Source organism: Rhinoraja longicauda, chromosome 26 (genome assembly GCF_053455715.1).
Source record: "Rhinoraja longicauda isolate Sanriku21f chromosome 26, sRhiLon1.1, whole genome shotgun sequence".
NCBI classification, from domain to species: domain Eukaryota; kingdom Metazoa; phylum Chordata; class Chondrichthyes; order Rajiformes; family Arhynchobatidae; genus Rhinoraja; species Rhinoraja longicauda.
The window spans coordinates 21,785,787-21,805,335 of NC_135978.1; the positions used below are offsets into that span (position 1 = coordinate 21,785,787).

Genomic DNA, 19,549 nt, shown 5'->3' on the forward strand with positions numbered 1-19,549 from the left:
GTAGGAAGGAACTGCAGATGCTGGTTTACACTGAAGAATAGACACAAAATGCTGGGGTAGCTCAGCAGGTCAGGCAACATCGCTGGAGAAAAGGAATAGGTGATGTTTCACAAAATGCAGTCTGAAGAATGGTCTTGACCCGAAACATCATATATAGATGCTTTAGTTAGTAGAAGAAGAGTAAAAAAATTAGAATAGAGGGTTCTAGAAGTTTAGGAGATGAGTTATAAGAGGCACAGCTCAGACACAGAGTCCAATCCTCAGCCTCCGACTTCAATAAACAACTTGATTGGCTGCGATTCATCGGTATGTTTTTCCATGTTGTCAGAACTATACTTGTATTTTGCGAATTATAACCTTTGAAATTATAACCTTTATAGTCTATAATCTTTATAGAAATTATTCCTCATAACTAAACCTGACTCATTTAAATATATATACCTGTGTTTAAACTGCTGCGTTCGTTGGAAGTATCTCCTCCTCGGTCACTGGGGGCGACCTACTGTTCGAGATAATGATCATTGACGGCTAAACACATTCCAAAAAAGAGAGACATGTTGAGGATGATGACCATATCAGGCAGACAGTAGATGTGGCAGAAGACGGTGGTGAGGACACACACCACACCCAAGGCCACACCAGGGCACGATGGAGTAGGAAATCAAAGGAACAACCACAGCATCAGATCAGGAAGCAAATTCTGTCCGCACAGTGCAAAGGGCGGCAGAGTGGTAGAGCTGTTGTCTCATAGCACCAAAAACCCAGGTTCGATCCGACTGAAAGATTAACGTTTTCCACACACCCTCCCGATTCATCAAAGCCCCAGTTCCCATGCTCCATTTACACTTGCCAGGTTGGGAAAGTTATTATAATCCTGCATGACTTCTGAAAAATAGTGAATTAAAACTATGTTGGTGTGTTATCCCCAGTCCAGAAAATGAGTTCATCCAGCAACAAAGACGTTCAGAGGTTGTCGGTTAATGGAGGTTATTATAAGTTGGAGCTGGAATAAAGGGCGGAAAATGGCATAAAGTGGAAATTAGCATGGAATGGGGCAGGAGGCAGGAATGAGCAATGCGTGGAGAATGGGATGGGCATTAGCGTTGGGGGGAGGGGTGGATGGGTAGAAAGTAACAGAGAAGTGGGGCAAATAGTAGCAATTAGCACGGGAGGGGTAAAGGATATAAATTAGCATGGAAACAGGGCAAATGGTAAAAACAGATGGGGCAAGGGGCATAAATTAGCATTGGGAGGGGCATAGGGTGCAAATGAGCAAGAGGAGGAGCATAGCATGCAAATCAGCAAAGGGGGGGCATATCGTTTAAATGAGCAAGGGGGCATGCCATTCAAATTAGCCAGGGGAGGGGTATAGCATTCAGATGAGCAAGGGGAGGGGCGTGTCATACAAATCAGCCAGGGGAGGGGTACAGCATTCAGATGAGCAAGGGGAGGGGCGTGTCATACAAATCAGCCAGGGGAGGGGTATAGCATTCAAATAAACAAGGGGCGGGGCATGTGGTGCAAATTGACGGTGAGTGACAGCTGCCGCGCCCCACCCCCAGACCAACATGGCCGCCGTTGCCGTTGCAGCCGCCGAGGCCGAGTGCCCGCTGCCAGCCGTGGCTATGGTCTCTGGCCGGGCCCCTGACGCTGGGCTGCGGCGCCGCTGCCCCTGGCTGACGGTGGAGCCGGTGCTGATCATGGCCATGCTGGCGCTGGCGCTGCAGGGCCCGCTCACCACGCAGTACATCTTCCAGAGAGTCAGCGCCGAGCTCGGCTTCAACGGCAACCGGAGCCGAGGCTGCAACAGGTCGCAGGGGTCCGATGCCGAGCTGGAGCGGGTGAGGCCGCCGCCGGGCACTGAGCGAGTAATCGCCGTAGTCGGCCAGCAGTAACCGATTACTCAGGATAATTCAAACATCAATAATCGATTACAAAAATAATCCATCATCAGTGTCCGATTACAAAAACAATCCATCAGTAAAAGATTACTCAGGATAATCGATCATTAGAGCCTGATTACAAAGATAATCTATGATCAGTAACGATTACTCGGGATAATCGATCATCAGTAACCGATTACAAAACTAATCGATCATCAGCAACTGATGAAATCAGGCAATATCACAGTAATCAATCATTCAGGATAATCAATCATGGTAACCGATTACATGTCATAAGCTATCATCAATAACCGATTACAAAACAAATTGATCACCTGGCATAAGCGATTTTCAGTAACCATTTGCACCGGATAATCTATCATCTAATCAATTACAAAGCTAATTGAATATCAGTAACCGACTACACAGGGTAATCACAGTAACCAATCATTCAGAATTAAAAATTATGATAATCGATTACACGGCATAATTGATCATCAGTAATTGACTGCAAAGCTTAATCGATCATCAGTAACCGATTACGCAGGATAATCACTAACCGCTCATTCTGCAAACTGCGAGGAGGATGCTATGAGGCTGTAGGGTGACTTGGATAGGTTGGCTGAGTGGGCAGATGCGGTATAATATGGATACATGTGAGGTTATCCACTTTGGTTGCAAGAACAAGAAGACAGATTATTATCTGAATTGTGTCAGATTAGGAAAAGGGGAGGTGCAACGAGACCTGGGTCCTTGTACATCAGTCACTGAAAGTAATCATGCATGGACAGGTAGTGAAGAAAGCTAATGACATGTTGGCCTTCATAGCGAGAGGATTTGAGTATAGGAGCAAGGAGGTCCTACTGCAGTTGGACAGGGCCCTGGTGAGACCACTTCTGGAGTATTGTGTACAGATTTGATCTTCTAATTTGAGGAAGGACATTCTTGCTATTGAGGGAGTGCAGCATAGGTTCACCAGGTTAATTTCCAGGATGGCGGAACTGACATATGATGAAAGAATGTATCGACTGGGCTTATATTCACTGGAATTTAGAAAGATGAGAGGGGATCTTATAGAAACATATAAAATTCTTAAGGGATTGGACAGGCTAGATGTAGGAAACAAAAACCCGATGTTGGGGGAGTCCAGAACCAGGGATCACAGCTTAAGATTAAGGGGTAGGCCATTTAGGACTGAAATGTGGAAAAACTTTTTCACCCGAGAGTTGTGAATCTGGAATTCTCTGCCACAGAAGGCAGTGGTGGCCAATTCACTGGATGTATTCAAGTGAGAGTTAGATATAGTTCTTGGCGCTAACGGAATCAAGGGATATGGGGAGTAAGCAGGAACAGGGAACTGATTTTGGATGATCAGCAGTGATCATATTGAATGGCGGTGCTCGCTTGAAGGGCCGAATGGCCTCCACCTATTTTTTATGTTTCTATTCAGGATAATCAATCATATAACCACTCACTCAGGATAATTGGTCATCAGTAATCAATTACTCAGGATAATTGAGATCAGGAATCAATTACTTGGGATAATCACACATCAGTAACAGATTTCTCAGCAAAATAGAGCTTCAGTTCCTACTGATTAATAGGATATTTGATCATCAGTAACTGATCACAGAGGATAATTTATCCAAAACACAATAGTTCATCAATAGAAATATATTACTTATAGTTGGACATCAGTAATCGATTACTAATAACCAATTACTCAGAATATTCAATTACTCTGGGCAATCAATCATCATCAATGGATTCTCTGGGTTATTGGTCATCAGTAAATGAATGTGCAAGATAATCATTCATGGATTTTTCAGAATAATTAATCACCAGTAACCAATTATGTAAAATAATCCATCTTCAATAGAACCAATTACATAGAGCAATCCTTCATCAATAACAGATTTCATAGGATAATCAATCATCAGACGAGATACAGATGCTAGAATCTGGAGTACAGAAACAAACTGCTGGGGAACTCAGCCAGTCGAGCAGCATCTATGGAGGCAAAGGGATGGTCGATGAAGCAGGATTTTGATCCGAAAAGTCGACCATCCCTTTGCCTCCACAGATGCTGCTTGGCTCGCTGAGTTCCTTCAGCAATTAGATTTTGGTAATCAATTATTGGATTGCACAGGGTAATTAATTATTAACACATTATTTTTATTATTAGTTACGAGTAACTAATTATACAGGATAGACACAAAATGCTAGAGTAACTCAGTGGGTTAGGCAGTATCTCTGGAGAGAAGGAATGGGTGACGCTTCGGGTCGAGACTTCTTCAGACTGATGAGAATTATACGGGATGATTGATTATCAGTATTTAATTATAGGATAATCATTAATAACTGATTACAAACAATAATGAACACAAGGTGATTGATAACCAACAAGTTAATCAATAAAATCTCCATGTCGCCAACCAAAATAAACAATGCAGAAGCAATGAATACATCATTATGGGGTGATGTACGTTTTCACTGTGATCGTGTGGGTTTTCTCCGTTTGCTCTGGTTTTCTCCCACACTCCAAAGATGTACAGATTTGTAGGTTAATTGGCTTCTGTGAATTGTAAATTGTCCCTAGTTTGTAGGATAAACATAGAAAGTAGGTGCAGGAGTAGGCCATTTGACCATTCGTGCCAGCACAGCCATTCAATATGATCATGGCTGATCATCTAAAATCAGTACCCCGTTTCTGCTTTTACCCCATTTTGCCTGATTCCTTTAGCCCCAAGAGCTAAATTTAATTCTCTCTCTTGAAAGTGGATAGTGCTAGTGCATGGGGTGATCGCTGGTTGGCCTGGATTTGGTGGGCCAAAGGGCGTGTTTCCTTCCAGTATCTCTGAAGTCTAAAGGAGGGAGTGGACAGGTGGGTAGTTTGTGAGATGGTTTGTTCCTTTAGCTGCTGGCACAGCCTCTCAAGTTCTCAATTCCATCACAAATCCCCCCTCTTCATTCAGGGACTTTACTGTCCAGAGGTTCCCAAGAGCCAATGGGAATGTTGCTTTTCTTATGTAGAACTGTCGAACTCAGGAACAGGCCCTTCGGCCCACAATGTTCATGCTGAACATGATGCCATGTCCTCTGCCTGCACATAATCACTCTATTCCCTGCATATCCACCACCCTATTTAAAAGCCTCTTAAATACCACTATCGTATCTGGCTCCATCACCACCACCCCTGGCAGAATGTTCTAGGCACCTGTAAAAACGTGCCCCGCTCACCTCCTTTAAACTTTGCTGCTGTCACCAAGAACATATCCAACCTAACCCATTGAGGACATTGGACTTTGTCTATGGAACTGGTGCACCACAATGCTGAGAACAATATTCTGCACTCTGTATCTTTCCCTTTGCTTTACCTATTCTTCATGATTGCATTCATGAATGGTATTATATGATTTGATTGGATAGCTTTTCACAGTACTTTAGTACACGGGACAATAATAAAGAAGACTTTGACAATTCCACCCTTGAAGAAAGACTCTGACTTTCTACCGTATCTATGCCTCTTGCAATGTTATATAGTTCTATCAGGTCTCCCCTCAGCCTCCAGAGAAAATAATCTGTTTGTCCAACCTCTCCTTGGAGCTAATACCCTCTAATCCAGGCAGCTTTCTGGTAAACCTCTTCTGCACCCTCTCCAAAGCCCCCACATCCTTCCTGTAATGGGGCGACCAGTACTGCACACAATATTCCAAATGTGGCCGAACCAAAGTCTTCATGGAGGCTTTGTCACATCCTTGATCGTTCCCACTGTCTGCCTGGTAACCTCTCCCCCGTCTCCGAGCTCGGATTGTGCAGGCCTTTGATGGAGCATGGGGTGCAGTGCGGATTAACGTGACAGTTGGGCTTGGCCAAGGCTGGAGATCCACCAGGAGTGTCCTGAATGATCTTTTGTGATTTCCCTTGCAGGCTGTGGAGGCGATGACTTCGCACTGGAACCTGTACATCAATGTGGGAGGCTTTACAGTGGGGATTTTCGCGGTGACTCTACTTGGGCCGTGGAGCGACCATGTGGGACGCCGGCCGATCCTGATCATTCCTGCCGTGGGCTTGGCGCTGCAGTCGGCACTCTGCCTCATCGTCATGTACCGGCAGCTGCCCGTGGGTTACCTGCTGCTCGGCCGCCTGCTGAGTGCGCTGCTGGGCGACTTCAACATCATCCTGGCCGGCTGCTTCTCCTACATCGCCGACATCAGCGACAGGCAGTCGCGCACTGTGCGAGTGGCCGTGCTGGAGTCGTGCCTGGGCATTGCCGGCATGCTGGGCAACGTGATCGGCGGGCAGTGGAGCAAGGCTCAGGGTTACACCAACCCCTTCTGGCTGGTGTTGGCGCTGAACCTGGCCACGGCCGCCTACGCCTACATCTTCGTCCGCGAGTCGGTGAGCACGAAGAAGGCAGCCAGGCTGTTCACAACCGAACACTACAAATCGCTCTACCGCCTGTACTCGGGGGGCAGGCTCAGCCTTTGTCTCTACGCCTTCTGCCTCTTCATCGTGGTGACCATACATTTTGGAACCAAGGACATTCTGGTCCTTTTTGAACTGAGCTCGCCCTTGTGCTGGGGGTCTGATTGGATTGGGTACGGAATGGCACTGGAGCACCTGACCTACCTGAGCAGCTTACTGGGCCTGAAGCTGATGCAGCCGTGCATGCGTGACAGCGGCATTGCAGAGATTGGTCTGTTGTCCAACATCGCCGGCTTGGTGGTGTTCTCCGTGGCTGCCACCAGCTCCCTCATGTTCACAGGTAGGGCCACTGGCCTGCGTCGCAGTCACATTCACCCACATCCCTCTCACAACACGACATGGCAGTGCAGCCGTAGAGCTGCTGCTTTACAGCGCCAGAGACCTGGGTTTAATCCTCACTACGGGTGCTGTCTGCACGGAGTTTGTACGTTCTCCCTGTGACTGGGTGGGTTTTCTCCGGGCGTTCCGGTTTCCTCCCACAACCCAAATATATACAGGTTTGTAGGTTAATTGGCTTTGGTAAAGATTGTAAATTGTCTCTAGTTTGTAGGATAGTGCTAGTGAATGGGGTGATTGCTGGTGGGCGCGCACTCAGTGGGCAGAAGGGCCTGTTTCCACGCTGTATCTCCAAAAGGCACCCTCGGCTTCCTGCAATGCCCCCAGGCTGCATCATGAGCACTTTATCCGATGCAATATACCTTCTTCAGCTGTCTTCTCCACACCACAATCAGTCTGAAGAAAGGTCCCAACTGATTCTGCTGTGATGTTTAATGATCTTGTAGACGTGAATCGTCATTGGTTCATTCCCTCCACATGCTGCCTGACCCACTGAGTTCCTCCAGCACTGTGCTTTTCTCAAGATTCCATCATCTGCAGTTCCTTGTGTCTCCATTTTACTGCGATACTGCAAAATATCCTTAAATGATGGCTACTTCATTTAAGTTCTCTGACGGGATTCTGTGAGAGCCTCTCTCGCTGCTGCTCTTCTGCTGTTATCCACCTATTACTTGCCAGGTTTAGTCCAGCCCCCAACTCTTTTCCAACTTTCTACCCCTCCCCCTACAATAATCAGTCTGAGGAACAGGCGCAACCCGAAATGTCACCAGTCCATTCCCGCCACAGATGCTGCCTGACTCGCTGAGTTCCTCCAGCACTTTGTGGTTTACTCACAATTCCAGCAGTTCCTTGTGTCTGCAATCTGACATAGAGCAGGAGACCAAATGTTTGGGCTAAAAGGAACAGGTTTCAAGCAGAAAATGCTGGAAACACTCAGCAGGTGGGGCACTTTCTGTGACAGAAATGTGTGTAAGTGAACGTAGGCACAACCGAAACCCGCCTGGTCATCCTCGACTGTACTCCTCTCCCACAGTTACCCCGGGCAACTGCAGCAGGCCGGAGCCTGCCGCTGAGGTAGGCTTTTTCCTCCATCGTGCTTGAGCTTCCACACTTGGACTCGCCTACACAAACTCCAGTTACTTCAAACACTAGGTCAGCTGCGGCCTGTTTAATGTTAGAACGTAAAACAGTACAGCACAGGTACATTCTCTTCATCCCACCATGTTCATGATGCCCAGATACATTGATCTCCTTTGCCTGCATGTCACTCCATTCCCAGCATATCCTTGCCACAGATAGTGGTAACAGCCGATACAATAGTGGTATTTAAGAGCCTTTTAGATCGGCCTAATTAAAAACCTCTTGAATGCCACCATTATATCTGCTTCCACCACCATGTCCAGCAGCGCATTCCAGGCACCGATTTAGTGTAAAATACGAGCCTACACATCTCGTTTAAACATAAAGTGTTGGAGTATCTCAACGGGTCAGGGAGCATCGCTGGAGAACATGGATAGGTGACATTTCGGGTCTGATGCTGCCTGATCTGCTGAGTTACTTTGTGTCTTTTTGTGTAAACCAGCATCTGTAATTCCTTGTTTCTCCATCCTTTAAACTTTGCCACTCTCACCTGAGTCACATCTTCAACGTCGCTCACTGTCTGCACTGATTTATCCTAGCTCTCCATTTTGCATCCCAGTCAATTGAAGGTCTTCTTTCGCCAATCCTACCTTGCCCATTACGTCTTCCAGCTTTACAAGCCAGCCTCTTCTCCCACCTTCCCACCTTGTGCCTCCTACCTTCCATGTTGTGCGTTTCTACCCGTGTATTGCAGCTTTATAGGACTTTGGTTTGGCCACATTTGGAGAAATCTCCTTGTGGAACTTTTAGCATTGTACTAGAGTAATGCCAAGATCACAAATTACTTTTCTGACACGGTATCTTTATGCAGCAAAGACCTGGAATGATAGCACAGGACCCGATCAGACCTCTTAGATGAACAGTTTCAATGTCCCAATACATTGTGGTGCTGTACTAGAATACTGTTCTGAATTGTCTCTATGCTTGCAAATTATCAAGAATATTGCTTAATTAAAACATCTTCTGCTGAATGTCACCAATATACCAGCACATTTGGAGGATTGTGTGTACTTCTGGTCACCCCATTACAGGAAGGATGTGGTTAGGAGGATGCAGAGGAGGTTTACCAGAATGCTGCCTGATTTGAGGTGATTAGCTATGAGGAGAGGTTGGACAAACCTGGATAGTTTGCTCTGGAACATCGGAGGTTGAGGGGAGACCCGATAGAAGTATATAAGATTATGAGAGGCATAGATAGGGTAGACAGTCAGAACCTTTATCCCAGGGTGGAAATGTCAAAAGCTAGAGGGCACGGCTTTCAGGTGAGAGGGGTAAAGTTTGAAGGAGATGTGTGGGGCAAGTGTTTTACACAGAGTGGTGGGTGTCTGGAATGTGCTTCCAGGGGTAGTGATGGTGGAGGCAGGTACAATAGTGGTGTTTAAGAGGCATTTTAGATAGGCACATGGATAGGCAGAGAATGGAGGGGTATGGGTCACATGCAGGCAGAGGAGATTAGTTTACATGTTCAGCACAGACATTGTGGGCTGAAGGGACTGTTCCTGTGCTGTAATGTTCCATGTTTTGCACATTCCTAACTCTTCTCTGAGTGTCTGGGGATTATGTCACTTAGAAGCCCCTGTTAATAGCAAGTGTAACTTCCCCTGACTCCAGATTTTGCTGAAAGCCTCGCTGTTTCTTGAATATCGGGTGTTCTGCCGTGAAATGTGGTCACTTGGGAACCGATAAATGTTGTTGTTCTAGCTTAACATTGCTGCCCCGGGGATTATCAGGTGCCTCCATTTCAGGAGAGTAACATTATTGGATTTTGTAGCACAAATAATATTCTTGATAGCAATGCTTTTCCGGAGTAGTGATATCGTGATGAATCATCCACATTGTACCAGTATATTAGAGACATTTAGCTGAATGATGTATTAATTTAACAGTATTGTGGATTGATTGAACTGTTCATGCCGAGAGACAATCTGCAACACTGTTCTAGTGCAGCACCGTAGATTATTGGGACTGTTCAGCTTCCAGGTGCATTGGAGTCTTATGGGGTCCCGTGCTCTTATCGTAACTCTTTGTTGCACGATGATATGGTTTTTGATCTGTGATCTTAGCGTTACCCTAGTACAAAAGGTGATATCTAGCATGATGTTACTCTGGTTGTGTGCTCCAGCACAGGTAACAATGCTGCTTCACAGTGGTACCACGTTGCATTAACCAGCTCTCCTTGCTCTTCCCCAGGATACGGGCTGCGGTTTCTTGCTATGACCACCACTCCAGTGCTCAGAGCCAAGATGTCAAAGCTAGTGGAGGTGACAGATCAAGGTACGTTCAAGTGGATCCAGTCCAAAAAGCTGCAGATGCCACAAGCCCAAAGTAAAAGCAAACTGTGCGGGTCAAGCGGCATCTGTGGGCATATTCCCATTCTGTAGATTTTAAGTGGAGCACTGTCCGTACATTACAAGTGACTACATCCTTTTTACTGAAGTGTTTCAGGAAGTCCAGAGATTTGTGAAAGCTGCCACTGAAATGTCAGCCTGTCTCTATGACATGAGGAAGTTAGGGAAGTACTTGTTGTAAACACTGCAGCAGGAGATGAAGCACAAAATGCAATGAGAACATTGGTTGTGGTGACTTTGAGCAAGGGATCACTGTTAGCCAGGACACAAGAGAGAACACCCTTGCTGACAGAATAACAATCAGAGGGATTTGTTATGTCCGACCAAGAAACAGATCTTCATTATGACATTTGTAAATCTCACTCAAAGAGCCATACCTCTGAAAGTATAGCAGTCCCTCAATACCACTCCTCACCACCCCTTCCACAGTACAATACTCCTTCACTGCCCCCCCACAGTACTTCTCACTGCCCCTCCCACAGTGCAGCGCTCCCTCACTGCCCCTCCCACAGTGCAGCGCTCCCTCACTGCCCCTCCCACAGTGCAGCGCTCCCTCACTGCCCCTCCCACAGTGCAGCGCTCCCTCACTGCCCCTCCCACAGTGCAGCGCTCCCTCACTGCCCCTCTCACAGTGCAATGCTCCCTCACTGCCCCTCTCACAGTGCAGCGCTGTCAGAATGCCCCACTGACAACATGATGTTCCCTCAGTACTGCGTGAAGAGACTTGAGATGACTGAAGAATGAGTGTGTGACCCACTGACTCACACCCCACATCTGGATGGATGATGAGGGAGGGGATGTTGTTTTGCTCCCCCCTCCCACCCACTATAGTGCCCTCAGCATATTCTGATCAGGGTTCAATCGTTCAATGATACAAGGAAGATGTACAATTGCCGCGTAAGTTGTTCCCAGATCAAAGGTGAGCTCTGGATCGGAGGCTAGTCGTTGCGAGATAAGTCATTTTTATTATCTTGTTGTGATTCGTGAATCTCCCGAATGTCAGTAATCACAGTGCTGCTGTTATCCGTGGCTGTAAAACACTAGAAACATAAAATATAATGAAACACCTGAGGAGCAAAGGTGAGTTGTTTTACAGCCCTGACCTTGCACTGACTGATGGGGAGCTGATAAAGCGTGAGTGTGTTGAAGGTGGGGGGCGAAGGGGGCAGCTCTCTGAGCACCAGGGGGATTGGGCGGGTGAGGGGAACTGGGGCATCTTGGTTGGCATGGACGAGTTGGGCCAAAGGGCCTGTGCGTGAGCCTATGACTCTTAACATCACAGGGGCATCTGAGCACAGTTCCGTTTTATCTCTTGTAAACTCCAGCGCAGACAGTGGTGATCCTATTGCTGCGGTGATGTTTCAATGTTTCCAGGTAAGAAGGGAACTGCCGTTAAAACCCAAGGCCATTTTCATGATGAACCCAAGTCTCACAGGGAACAATTCCTCAGTGTGTCACACCAGGAGAAGCTGTGGTTCTTCAAAACAAACACCTTTGACCCTAACTAAACCTGAGTGTTGGTAGCTCATCGCTGGCTCATAAGTTCAAAAGTCATAGGAGCAGAATTAGGCCATTCGGCCCATCAGGTCTGCTCCGCCATTCAATCATGCTGATCTATCTTTCCCTCTCAACCTCATTTTCCTGTCTTCTCCCCATAACCCCCGCCACCCTTACTAATCAAGAATCTGTCAAACTGCGCCTTAAAAACACCCAATGACTTGGCCTCCACAGCCTTCTGTGGCAATGAATTCCACAGAGTCCCCACCCTCTGACTAAAGACTCGGGCACAATAATAGAACCATAGCCCCACTGTGAAAAGAAGGCAGACCCTGCATTTTGTAGCGTCTTTCACAAGCTGAGGTTTCCCTGTAAGTGCTGCATCCACTTTAGTAACATCAGAGCCATTGGAAGGGCACAGGCAGGGAAAGGCTGTGAGGTGACTTGGCTGTATCCAAGCTTGGGGACAGTGCAGAGATCAAGAATGGGGATTGCTTTGGGCACTTAGGTTCAGTGCAGCACAGTCGAACTGCTGCTTGCTTGTGCCAGAGACCCGGGTTTGATCCTGACCTCCGAGTGCCATCTGTGTGGAGTTTTCACGTTCTCCCTGTGACCACGTGGGTTTCCACTGGATGTTCCGGTTTCCGTCACATCTCAGAGACGCACAGGTTGTTGGGTTAATTGGCTTCTGGGAATCACTCCCAGTGTGTGGGTGAGGGATAGAATCTAGGAGGAGTTGATGTGAATGTGATGGGGATAAAAGATGGGATTAATAAAGATCAGTGTACATGGGTGATTGATGGCCGGTGCGGACTCGCTGGGCCGAAGGGCCTGTTTCCTTGCTGTATCTCTCTATGACTCTATACCCGCATTACTATTCCAATGCTCATGGATTTAGTTGAATATTGAAGAGGCCATTCAGTCCTTATAGCTCCTCCCTCATGCTGTCAGAACATGGCTAATCTAGCTCTTACATTCATCTGTTCCCTAAATTCAAACTCATCTGGCCATTCACATCCCCCATTCACTTGGGTAACGGTCCTGGAACTCCCCACCTCACAGCGGGGTGGGTGTCGCCAGACCTCAGGGAAGACAGCGGGTCAAGAAGGCAGCTCACCACCATAAGGGGCAATGAGAGGCGGCCAATTTAATGCTGGCTCAGCCCGCAAAGCCCACGCCCCTCAATTTAAAAAAATTGACCCCAAAATTTGAGTTAAGGAGGGGGGAAAATAAACACAAAATGCAAGAAAATGGCTTTAAATAAGAGAGGGACGCATCCCATGGGAACATATCTCCATTTATAATGTGAGATCCGAGAGGAAAAGGAGATTCACGTCAGAGTAAACCGCAACGCGGATGATTTTCAGGGAACACAAAGCCTTCGTCATGCATTCTGCTGATGTGGATGTGGAGAGGATGTTTCTGCTACTGGGATAGTCTAGGACTAGAGGTCATAGCCTCGGAATTAAAGGACGTTCTTTTAGGAAAGAGATGAGACGACAGAGGGTGGTGAATCTGTGGAATTCTTTGCCACAGAAGGCTGTGGAAGCCAAGTCAATGGATATTGTTAAGGCAGAGATAGATAGATTCTTAATTAGTACATGTGTCAGAGATTATGGGGAGAAGGCAGGAGAATAGGGTTAGGAGGGAGAGATAGATCAGCCATGATTGAACGGTGGAATAGACTTAATGGGCCGAATGGTCTAATTCTACTCCTATTCCTTGACCTTATGACCTTATGATTAACTGCCCAAGTTCAGTGAAAGTGCCACAGATGTCCACACCTCACTCTCAACACACTGGCTCCAATAAACGCAGAGTCCCAGAGCCAGACCCACACATGCACCCGCGGTAGGTTTCATGTGCATTGACTGGACTCGTGGTTGTATACTCTGGCCGCTGAATCAGGTGCTGTGTTTGTGATGGCTCTCTCTCTCTCTCCAGGAGCGCTGTTTGCCTCAGTGGCATGTGTGGAGAGTGCCTGCTCACTGGCATCAACAGTGGTCTTCAACTCCTTGTACCCTGCAACACTCTACTTCATGAAAGGATTTTCCTTTCTCTTTGGTGCAACGTTACTTCTCATTCCAACAGGGATTATTGGGTAAGGAATCATCAGTATTTGGTGGGTTATTGGGTGAACGAGATTCTTCATTCCGGGCGGCACGGTGGCACAGCAGTAGAGGTGCTGCCTTACAGCACCAGAGACCCAGGTTTGATACTGACTACGGGTGCTGTCTGTACGGAGTTTGTACGTTCTCCCCCTGACCTGCGTGGGTTTTCTCCAGGATCTCTGGTTTCCTTCCACACTCCAAAGACGTACAGGTTTGTAGGCAAATTGGCTTGGTATAATTGTAAATTGTCCCTGGTGTGTGTAGGATAGTGTTAGTGTGCAGGGATCGCTGGTCGGCGCGGACTCGGTGGGCCGAAGGGCCTGTTTCCACGCTGTATCTCTAAGCTAAACTAAACTAAACTAAATTGGGTAATTGAATAAATAAATCTTTATTGGATATTGGGTGAACAAGATATTTCAGTGGGAAATTGAGTAAATAATTCTTTATAGAGTGGACAACATTCTTTATTAATTTACAGGGTAAAAATTCTTCATTGGGTTATTGAGTAAACAGAGTTCTTTATTGGGTAAAAAGGGTGAAAAAGATTCTTTGTTGAGTTATTGGGTGAACTTGGATTGCTTTCTCTGCAGTGCTCGAGGTTGAGAGGAGACCTGACGGAGGTGCCTGAAATGATGTGGATGGGGTAGACAGAGTCAGAATCTTTTCCCCAGGGTTGAAATGACACGGACGAGAGGGCATTGTTTAACGTGAACGGGCACAGTTTCAAGATGTGCAGGGGATTTTTGTTTTACACAGAGAGTGCCTAAAACACAGTGCCAGCGGAGGTGGTGGAGGAAGATATGATAGGGGCACTTGAGGCTTTTAGATTGGCACATGGCTATTCAGGGGAATGGAGAAATGTAGATCATGTATAGGCAGAGTAGATTAGTGTAACTTGGCATAATATTTGGCAAGACATTGTGGGCCAAAGGGCCTGTTTCTGCACTGTACTATGTTCTAAATAGAGATAGGGTAAATTGGGTTGCCTCTGTTTCAGAGCGTCCCAAGCCTGGTGTGTGTATCCGAGCAGGTCATAGAGTCACAGAGTGATACAGTGTGGAAACATGCCCTTCAACCCAACTTGCCCACACCGGCCAACATGCCCCTGCTACACCAGTCCCACCTGCCCGTGTCTGCTCCATATCCCTCCAAACATGTCCCATCCATGTACATGTCTAAATGTTTCTTCAGTGTTGGGATAGTCCCTGTCTGAACTACCTCCTCTGGCAGCTCGTTCCATACACCCACCACCCTTTGTGTGAACAAGCTACCCCTCACATTCCTATTAAATCTTTTCCCCTTCACCTTAAACCTATGTCCTCTGGTCCTTGATTCACCTGCTCTGGGCAAGAGACTCTGTGCATCTAACCGATCTATTCCTCTCATCATCGCTGTGAACCCACTGTCTATTGCAACATGTCCACTTTGTTGCGCTGTCATTTCAGTGCACGTTGCTGGGAGGGGCAGGGTGTTCAGGAAGTATCTTATCAGTGACTGTGTTAGGAATCGTCCATCAGCACTTTAGTGCCTGTCATTAAATCAGAGCAGCTGCTTCGTTATCAAGAGATGAGCAGTCCCAGAATAGAACAGTGCTGTCAGCAGACAGGAATAGCCTAGGCGGAGGCAATGTACACCTGGGCAACTTCCTGGGAATGACCTGCACACCTCCAGCACCTGGTGCTATCGGATCACAGTATCACGGGATAACGGAGTCCGTGTGAATGAGCCCAGCCTGAGAATGGGGGGGGAGAATGGCGGGAGGATGGGCAAAGGAAGGGAGAGTGGGTAGGGGGAGTAGGTGGAGGAGATAGAGGGAGATGGAGAAGAAGACGCTGTGACAGAGAGAGAGAGAGAGAGAGAGAGAGAGAGAGAGAGAGAGAGAAAGAGAGAGAGAGAGAGAGAGGTTCAAAGTTCAAAGTTCAAAGTAACCCAGTTACAAAGAAGAAAAGTTAAACCCAGAGTGATGTCCCCGCTATACCGTCCCATCACACACGCTCCCAGGGTAAGATAGAATGAAGCTCCCTCAACATTGTCCCATCACACATCCCTAGGGTCAGACACAGAGTGAAGCTCCCTCTATACCCTCCAGGGCTGGGGCAACATGGGCTAGATTATTTTTTTCACTACCTTTGGATGGTCTGATGTTACATCTTTAAACCATTTGTTTAATCCCTAGGTTCCTGGGGTGCAGAGGGCCAGAGTTGCTGTACCATCGATTTGAAGAGTCCCCACAAGAGGCCCCCATCAGCACTGACCTTGCCTCCTCCTCCATCCAGAATGAGTGAACCCACTGGACATTTCCAATTTTAGTGTTGGTTTTAGAGATACAGCCTGGAAACAGGTCCTTTGGCCCACAGAGTCTGCACACCAGTCCTTTGGCCCACACAGAGTCTGCACACAAGTCCTTTGGCCCACATAGAGTCTGCACACAAGTCCTTTGGCCCACAGAGAGTCTGCACACAAGTCCTTTGGCCCACACAGAGTCTGCACACAAGTCCTTTGGCCCACATAGAGTCTGCACACAAGTCCTTTGGCCCACACAGAGTCTGCACACAAGTTCGATCCTACACACTAGGAACAATCTACAGAAGCCAATTAACATGCAGACCTGCCTTTGGAATGTGGGAGGAAACCGGAGCACCCGGAGAAAACCCATGCGGTCGGAGGGAGAACGTACAAACTCCGTACAGACGGCACCCGAGGTCAGGATCAATCCTGGGTCTCTGGCACTGTGAGGCGGCAGCTCTACCGTTGCGCCACCGTGCCGCCCTTATTACTGTCGGTCGGGTGTGATCCATGTGATGAGCACGTGGTACTCCAGAGAATAATACAACACTGTGGGATACCATTCAACCCATTTCCTCCATGCTAGCCCTCTGACAATTATCCCATTGTCTTTGTGCACTAAGCTTTCCCATCATTGTTTACACTTTTCTATTCTTGAAACATCAATGTAGTTTGCCTTTGGGAGTGAGAGGTAAAACTGCCTCCCTGGCCCTTTACAAGCAGATCACTGCTAATTGCAAACAAGATATTAACTGTTGCCCCCTGCCCTTGGTCTCTTTCTGATCATACTCTGTGACTCTCTCGTTAGCAACCCTCATTCTAGTTTTTAGTTTAGAGGTACAGCATGAAAACAGGCCCTTCGGCCCAACAAGTCCACGCTGACCATCAATCACCCGTTCACACGAGATCTATGTTATCGCACTTTCCACAAGGGGCAATTTACAGAGGCCAATTAACCTACAGACTCGTGTGTCTGGGATGTGGGGGGAAATCCATGCTGGTAGTGCTGTTGCCTTATAGCACCAGAGACCCTGGTTTGATCCTGAGCTCAGGTGCTGACTGTGTGGCGTTTGCATGTCCTCCATGACTCTGGGTTTCCCCCGGATGCTTCGTTTTCCTCCCACATCCCAAAGATGTGCGGGTTTGTGGGTTGATTGGCCTCTGTAAATTACCCCTGGTGTGCAGGCAGTGGATGCGAAAGTGCGTTAACATAGAACTAGTGTGAACAGATGGCCGGCGTGGACTCGGGGCCTGTTCCCATGCTATATCTTTCAATCAATCAATCAATCACGGGAAGAACATGCTAACTCCTCACACACAGCTCCTGAGGTCAGGATGGACCCGGGTCTCTGGTGTGAGACAGCGGCTCCTTCAGTCTTATCCTCTGGTAATTTCTGGCCCCGCAGTGATTGTGCGTTCACATCTTCATCAGTCATTTCTCAGTGCGTTTTCCAAACGAGATCCAGCACAGTCTATGATGGCCATTAATGGGCCTTTCTTCCTAAATTGAGTGCCAGGCTCCACCATTCGTGTTATGAATGGTTTCAGTTAAATTTCAGAATTGCCAAAAAAATGAATGTTTTAAATCTTGTATTTGATTATAGTTTTAATGCAAGTCAGAAACAACAATGCAAGAATATTTGTTGTGTGTGTTTTCTTGTCGGGTAGAGAGAACGGGAGGGTGGCGTAGCTTTGACAGCGATGGTAAGAATTCAACGGTAGCTCAGCTCTGCAGACGGGCGGCCGAGGGGGTTGGAGAACGGGCCTGGTCCCAACCACGGCAGGGCACGGGGTGGGAGACTTGACTGCCTCTTTGTCCCCTTGAGAAGGAGCAGGGGTGAGGGGTTCAAACACTTCACCCACACCTTTGGGTGGGCAGGCTGCGGGATTAACTCCCTCTCCAGAAACATGAGTGAAATCACGATGATCCACGCTCAGTGCCGGGTTATCAGAAAGCCGGTGGAGAGGGAGTACCACGCAGAGCGAGGATGGAACCGAGAAAGTGCTGCACTATCTGAGGAGCAGTGCCGGTAGTGTGCCGCACAGTTAACAGGCACTACTGATGCAGCACCGTGCTGTAAGAGAGGCAGTCTTCACAGCGCTCCCTCACCGCCCCTCCCACAGTGCAGCGCTCCCTCACCCACCCTCCCACAGCGCGGCGCTCCCTCACCGCCCCTCCCACAGTGCAGCGCTCCTTCACCCCCCCTCCCTCACTGCCCCTCCCACAGTGCAGCGCTCCCTCACCGCCCCTCCCACAGCGCGGCGCTCCCTCACTGCCCCTCCCACAGTGCAGCGCTCCCTCACCCCCCCTCCCTCACTGCCCCTCCCACAGTGCGGCGCTCCCTCACCCCCCCTCCCACAGTGCAGCGCTCCCTCACCCCTCACCCCCCCCCTCCCACAGCCCGGCGCTCCCTCACCCCCCCTCCCACAGTGCGGCGCTCCCTCACCCCCCCTCCCACAGTGCGGCGCTCCCTCACCCCCCCTCCCACAGCGCGGCGCTCCCTCACTGCCCCTCCCACAGCGCGGCGCTCCCTCACTGCCCCTCCCACAGCGCGGCGCTCCCTCACCCCCCCATCCCACAGTGCGGCGCTCCCTCACCCCCCCTCCCACAGCGCGGCGCTCCCTCACTGCCCCTCCCACAGCGCGGCGCTCCCTCACCGCCCCTCCCACAGCGCGGCGCTCCCTCACCCCCCCTCCCACAGTGCGGCGCTCCCTCACCCCCCCTCCCACAGTGCAGCGCTCCCTCACCGCCCCTCCCACAGCGCGGCGCTCCCTCACTGCCCCTCCCACAGTGCAGCGCTCCCTCACCCCCCCCTCCCTCACCCCCCCCCTCCCTCACTGCCCCTCCCACAGTGCAGCGCTCCCTCACCGTTCTATCTGTGACCCAACTAAATCACTGTCCTGTATCGCACGATTCACTAAAAATGTAAGATTGTCCAACTTGAACACGCCGTGTCTGGAGCTCCACAGGCCTCGGGTCAGGTATTCCAAAGATATACGTCTCTTGAGGGTGATTTCCTATCCCCTCTATCCTGAGTGGTAAACTCCCTGACCCCTGAACCTGACTTTAATTATCTCATCCTTCTGGCTCTCCTGTCTAATATTCATTTCAAGTGTATGGCATTGCATTAATTGGGACGTTCAGTGCAAGAGTCAGGAAGACATAGAAAAAACATAGACAATAGGTGCAGGAGTAGGCCATTCGGCCCTTCGAGCCAGCACCGCCATTCGATGTGATCGTTGCAGCTTTATGGGACTTTGGTTGGATTAGAAGATATTAGCTACAAGGAGAGGTTGGATTGATTTCTCTGGAGCATCGGAGGCTGAGTGGAGACCTGATAGAAGTTTATAAAATGATGAGAGATAAATAAGGTAGACAATCCGAACACTTTTCCTGGAGGAAATGTCAGACTGGAGGGCACAGCTGTAAGGCGAGAGAGTGGTGGGGGTCTGGTATGTG

At 48.5% G+C, this 19,549-nt stretch overlaps 1 protein-coding gene across 1 annotated transcript; it reads left to right on the forward strand.

Moving 5' to 3' along the window:
• Window positions 1-1,564: 1,564 nt before the first annotated feature.
• On the forward strand, window positions 1,565-17,716 carry slc46a1 (solute carrier family 46 member 1). The gene is made up of 5 exons (XM_078422407.1): window positions 1,565-1,841; window positions 5,814-6,651; window positions 10,038-10,121; window positions 13,637-13,793; window positions 15,980-17,716. Exons 1-5 carry the CDS (start codon window positions 1,569-1,571, stop codon window positions 16,086-16,088), a joined length of 1,461 nt encoding a protein of 486 aa, XP_078278533.1. The 5' UTR covers window positions 1,565-1,568; the 3' UTR covers window positions 16,089-17,716.
• Window positions 17,717-19,549: the final 1,833 nt, after the last annotated feature.

Coding starts and splice junctions, on each gene's coding strand:
- slc46a1 (XM_078422407.1), top strand. CDS start 1,569: ATGGCCGCCGTTGCCGTTGCAGCCGCCGAGGCCGAGTGCCCGCTGCCA. Junction 6,652..10,037: donor CAGCTCCCTCATGTTCACAG/GTAGGGCCACTG, acceptor GCTCTTCCCCAG/GATACGGGCTGCGGTTTCTT. Junction 13,794..15,979: donor ATTCCAACAGGGATTATTGG/GTAAGGAATCAT, acceptor TTTAATCCCTAG/GTTCCTGGGGTGCAGAGGGC.